This window comes from Poecilia latipinna, unplaced genomic scaffold, assembly GCF_001443285.1.
Source record: "Poecilia latipinna isolate Pla-1442-1.1 unplaced genomic scaffold, P_latipinna-1.0 Scaffold1244, whole genome shotgun sequence".
NCBI lineage: Eukaryota > Metazoa > Chordata > Actinopteri > Cyprinodontiformes > Poeciliidae > Poecilia > Poecilia latipinna.
Window position 1 is genome coordinate 65,907 of NW_015113860.1, and position 5,530 is coordinate 71,436.

General features: G+C 40.4%; 1 protein-coding gene across 1 annotated transcript in view; it reads left to right on the forward strand.

The window, feature by feature from the left end:
- Nucleotides 1-1,295: 1,295 nt before the first annotated feature.
- The window catches only part of LOC106960928 (voltage-gated potassium channel subunit beta-2), a 28,960-nt gene continuing 24,725 nt past the window's right edge, over nt 1,296-5,530 (forward strand). Inside the window, exon 1 of the mRNA XM_015054329.1 lies at nt 1,296-1,904. Coding sequence (XP_014909815.1) covers nt 1,609-1,904 — 296 coding nt within the window. The 5' untranslated portion in view covers nt 1,296-1,608. The remainder of the gene's footprint in view (nt 1,905-5,530) is intronic.

Below are 5,530 nucleotides of genomic sequence, written 5' to 3' on the forward strand. Positions count from 1 at the left end.
AGTTTATAAAATTTTTGTTCTTATAATCTTGCTGTAATTTTACAAAAATAGAAGGATGTTGTTTAGCACACAATGCAAACCAAGAAGATTTATCACAAATGAATCTTGAAGGTGTGGTTTGTCATTTCTCACTCTGGCAGAGTTGATTCTGAAGTGTTGTCCGAATCTGAGCGACACTTCCTCTGATGGATGCGCATCCGGAAGAGGAGTCATCAGGAAGGCACGATCAGCCAATCAGAGGCAAACGTTAAACAACTCGAGATAAACGGATTCTACTTCTCTCTTTAAACCATCTGTTGGTAGATGACAGAAACTCCTCTTGGTTTTAATTGTTTCAACAGATTTTTTTTTTTGCCATGATAACACTGAAGACTGCAACCATTTTCCCTTTGAAATATTTAAATATCATGCACCATTTCAAATATGTCCTGCTTTCACACATTAATAGTCAATATGGATATTTATGCTTCATTGTGGATCATCTTGAAGGATTTCTAAGCAAACTGAGAACATCTACCTATATAAAATTTTCTCTCTAGCTTTTCACATTTCATAGCAGCTTTCATATAAACATATGGGACAATAACAACATGAAAAAGATCTTTTCCATTATCTTTTTCCCCTCTTTGGAAGAAGGCCTGTTTTGACTGAGTCTAAAGTTCAGCGAAGGCACTCAAAGCGATGTGGAAAAAGAGATGTGCATGTGCGTTACCATACGCCTCCCTCTTTCTGACTGTTGTTTGTCATTATTTTTATTCTCTTTAATTTTGCTGAGCCAGATCCTCTCCTCCGAACAGGACGCTTTGAAATCTGAAATTCCTCTCTGCCCTCTAGCAGTGAAAGCGTCTCACGTTGTGCAGTCCTTTAAAGTCAGTGTGAGGTTTGAGTTTCACGCGGGTTTCCACTGGCCTCAAGTCCCATAACCCGGCATTTGAGAGGATGCCACGTCCACTAGGCTTTGCTGGCAGCATGAAGCGTTGGCTGTGATGACACTGGCAGATTAAGTGATAGTGTATGCAAAAAAAAAAAAAAAGAGAGAGAGAGAGAGGAAAAAAATCTCAGCGTTTCATATCCGCAGCAAAGGTCAGAGAGCCGGGCCCTCCCAGCCTCCATCTGATTTTACAGTAGCCACAGAAAAACAGATACACCCAGGCGCTCTTAATCTGAACAAATGTAAGCTCACAAATCCCTTCAATGTCCCTCCTATGAGAGATAAAGAGAGAAAGATCCTGATTACGTCCCCCTTCATTTTACTCAGAAAAGCTCAAATCAGCAGGAGTTGTTCTTTGTGGCTGTTTGCCGCTGCCTGACACTTTTCAGGCCTGGCTTTGGTTTATTTTGGATATAAACTCCACAAAGGAGGAATCATTGCGTTTTGACATATTCCAAGAGCTTTAAGATCTTGGTTTTTTTAGCAGTTTTGATGCCAGACTTCCTCGGGCCAGACGTTTCAGATCTCCGAGAGTCTCTCAAAAATAGCACTGCCTTGTTGTTTTCTTTTCAAACTCAGAGGTAGACGATGGAAGCAGGTAAAAAAAAGTGAGCAGAGCAGAGGCTGAAGAGCAGTTTTAATCAGTCCGACTCAGGAAGCCCGGATCCGGATTAACGATGTTCGCCAGCCGCGGTGCCAGCGGAGGAGGCAAAGGGGGGAAATACTCCGTGGAGGACCTCTACGGCATCAGCAAGAAGCCCAAGGCGTCCGCTTCCTCAACGAGCATCGTCGCCAAGACCGGAACCAGGAGCAGCAAGACCCCAGAGCAGAAGAGCGAGTCGGAGGCCTTGGCGTCCCAGATCCTGGAGGCAGCCCACCGGCTGGTGGAGCGACGGCGACTGGAGCTGTTTCTCAGGGAGTGTGGCCTGTCCCTGGCTGAGTGTGAGGCCGAGCGCTCGGGTATGCCATACAGGTGAGAGGGACAAGTACTGAGACATCAATGTTGTAGTGAGTGAAAAAAACAACAACTATATTTGCAGATTTCTCTCTCTCTCTCTCTCTCTCTCTCTCTCTCTCCATTGGTGACCTAGAAAGAAATGTTTGATGTGGCTTAAGAGCAGAGAGGCCGCTGAGTAAATGCGGCTGGAACCACAGAAGACTCTGGCTGCTGTGGATCACTAATGGGACTCGCGCATGAGTCAATGTCTAATTTTGACCTCCAACGACGGCCTCGTGGGGTCAATATCATCGGTGCAGAAGTTCATTGTTAATGATGCGTGCGTTGGACAGCGGCAGACGGGGATTAGTTCGTTACGTGGCTCTTTCCGTTTAAAGTGTTCAGATTAAATGGGATGTGAAAGCCTGCAGTTCTGTGTCGCTCTGGAATGAAAAACAAGATTAGAAGACACAGATCCACGGCAGCAGGGCGTATGTTACCTCTCTGGTGTGTTTTGCTTACATTGCCTTGCAAAAGGGTTCACATCCTGCAAAAATGTTTCCCCATTTTGTCAAGTCAGTGCAATTACATCTACAAGTCTTTTGAGGCATGTCTCTAACAATTTTGCACATTTGGACACTGAATTGCTCATAACTCTACACTATTCTACAGTGTAGTCTTGTACGGCATATCGCTGCTATTGTTAATCTTGTTTTTTTATATACTGTTTTTAATACTTTAAGGACTTTTTGTGGGAAACTTTAAATCTGTTTCTGTTGTTACACCTGAATTTCTCAGGTCTGTTTCTATTTTATTCTTTTATTCTAACTCAGATGGAGAGTAGCTGTTAGCATCGATGTTGCTCCAAATTTCCAATTAAATTTGAGCCTGTACTTTGACCGGGCCATTCTGACTAATAATCTCTGGATGGAGGTGTACCTCCACCTCCAGGTCTCAAGTCTTTCTCAGTATTTACCTCCATCCTCCTCCTATTGCCTCTGACCAGCTTCCCTGTTCCCCAGCTGAACAAAAACCTCTCCAAAGCATGATGCTGCCTCTACTATGCTTTAAATTGGGCAAAGGTAATATGTTGCACAAGATTTAATTTCAGGATTTCAGCATAGAGGAGGACTGAACACAAATCCGACTACATTTTTTTTAGTTGCGTAAATCAGTTCCCTTCTGTTTCAGAATTATGCACTGCTTTGTGTTGGACAATTGGAGAAAATCCCATTAAAGTAAAATAAATATCTGAGGAAGAGGCCTCCAAGGTCCCCATCCTTTGAGTTTCAGAGTTAACAGTATATGGCAGAAACACTTGGAAGCCTTTCATGTCGCCTCTAGGTGGCAGTGTTAGCCATGGTTGACAACACACAGGGGAACAATTAATTTTATATCTTTAATATAAGCAATCATCCCTTATATTTTTCATATTTGTTTTCAGTTTATTCAGGATGGATGAGGCATCAAATAGTATGGAATCTTTTTTATTTCTGCACTGAATCATAACTTGACAGAAAGGTGAGTCGTTTTTAAAGAAAACCGCAAGACAGATACTGATTATTATCCTCTCTGGTAAGAGTCAATTCAGGAAACCTACCTTTTTAACCAACAGTAACAAGTCTTAATGCATCATTTCACCTTTGAAAGTTGGACATTTTTATGACTATAAAGCATTATTTGCTGTCTTTTCTGACTGTATGGATCAGTTAATGATCACTAGAGAGGCTTAAAAGTTGCGATTTATTTTTGAGGCAGATCAGAAAAGCCGCACAAAATGTCAGGAAATTTGTCTCACACATCACACAATTTCTATTTTTAATCAGAGGCCATCAACCCTTAAATGAAAAACAGAGCTGGAGCATTTGATTGGTGCAGGTTGTGTCCGCCTGCGAATGAGAAACAGCCTCGCCTTCCAGGTCGGCCTTTCATCTCTCGTTGAGACTTTGAAGTTCCTGGAGAATAACAGCTAAAAAAGAGACACCTTTGTAATGAGCACTGATGCTGAGACAGCCTGGATACATGCATTAATAACACACATTTGTCCACATTACGAAACACTCCGCCGCATGTGTCAAACTCAGGGCCCGTGGGCCGAAACTGGTCCACCACAGCTGTTTATATGGTCCTTTAAAAACATAAATAGAACTTCAAGATAACAGTTGTGTGGGTAAATATTTCATCTGTCAAATCAAATCAGTTTTTACTTGTATATTGCCAAATTACAGCAATTAATAAATATTTTAAGTACTCATTGAATACATAGAAAGCTATAATATTTCTATTTTGTGAACTATATGCATTATTTTAACAGTTTAGGTAGTTTTATTTGTACATTTTGCCACAACTGACTCTTTGAGGACATTCACCGTTTTGCTGTGGCTCTAAATGAAAAAGAAGTTGACACCCCTGCTGTAAGCCATGCATTTTTCTGCATACAGATAATGCAGATCTATGTATGAAATGTTTTTTCACAGACTATTAGTGCATGTCAAATATATTTTCTCTGCAGATCCACAACCTTAAAATTAACCAAACGTGCATAAAGAAATCCCAATATTCAAACGATCAATCAATCAAACTTTATTTATTGAGCACTTTTCATACTTTGGGTGAAACGTTGTGAATTAATTATAATTTGTTGTGTTATGCTCCTCAAATCAGCCCTGTTGGAAATGGAGACGTTATTGCTGCATGAAAGAAACAAAGTGATGATGAAGGTTGCAGGTGACTATTTGACCTTTGAACAGACAACTTTTTCTAAAACCATCATAATATGAGGTCTGTACACCTGGAAACCTGGCCATCCCAGCTTCTACTCGTCCTCAAATGAGTCGATCAGCGTCCTACATCCAGCTGACTGCTCAGTGCCTCACAATCTGCTCTGGGGCTACAAACTGATTTAAAACATGAATGTAGGAACTAATGAATGCAGGATTTACATTTTCCCCCAAGGACTTAGCAGCCAAGGCTTTAAACACAGCCTCAGAGGGACTACTTCCTCTCCCTGGGCAGCTAATAACCCTTCGGTTTGAGATTAATTTGATGATACATACAGTAACACAAAGTGATATGTGAAGCTTAGACAATGCACTTCAAATAAAGACGTGTAGAGCCTTTAAAAACTTAGCTTCTACTGCAGTAGGATAACTTCCTAGAGAAAAAAATTTACGTAATTTTCGAACTGTGGTAGCTGCCTCCAAAAAAAAAAAATCATTCCATGTACCACAAATGGCCTGCAGACCTCATTTTGGACATCTTCTATCTGTAGAGAAGTTTACTCCAAGCCTTTAAAATGTTATCGGAAAAATGGGGTTGCACAAAATATGAACTGTAGGAGTGGCAGTAGTTATGAAATGAATTGGGGGAAAAAAATTGTTAAAAACAATACATTTTTAATTGATCAATTTTTACTCGACTAATCAAAACAAGGTCTTGTTTTTTTCTTACATTTCATAGATTCACAAGATTTTTCCACTATAACAAGATTATTTCTTTGAATTCAATAATCTTCCTGCTGTTTTGCTTTAGAGCATGGGTGTGGCAGAAAAATTAAAAACAGGGAGCCACGTGTGGAAAATCCAGGAGGAGAGCAAAAAAAAAAAAAAAAAAAAAAAAGGGGTAAAAAAAAAAAAATAAATAGCGTTTTGAGTGCTTTTGGG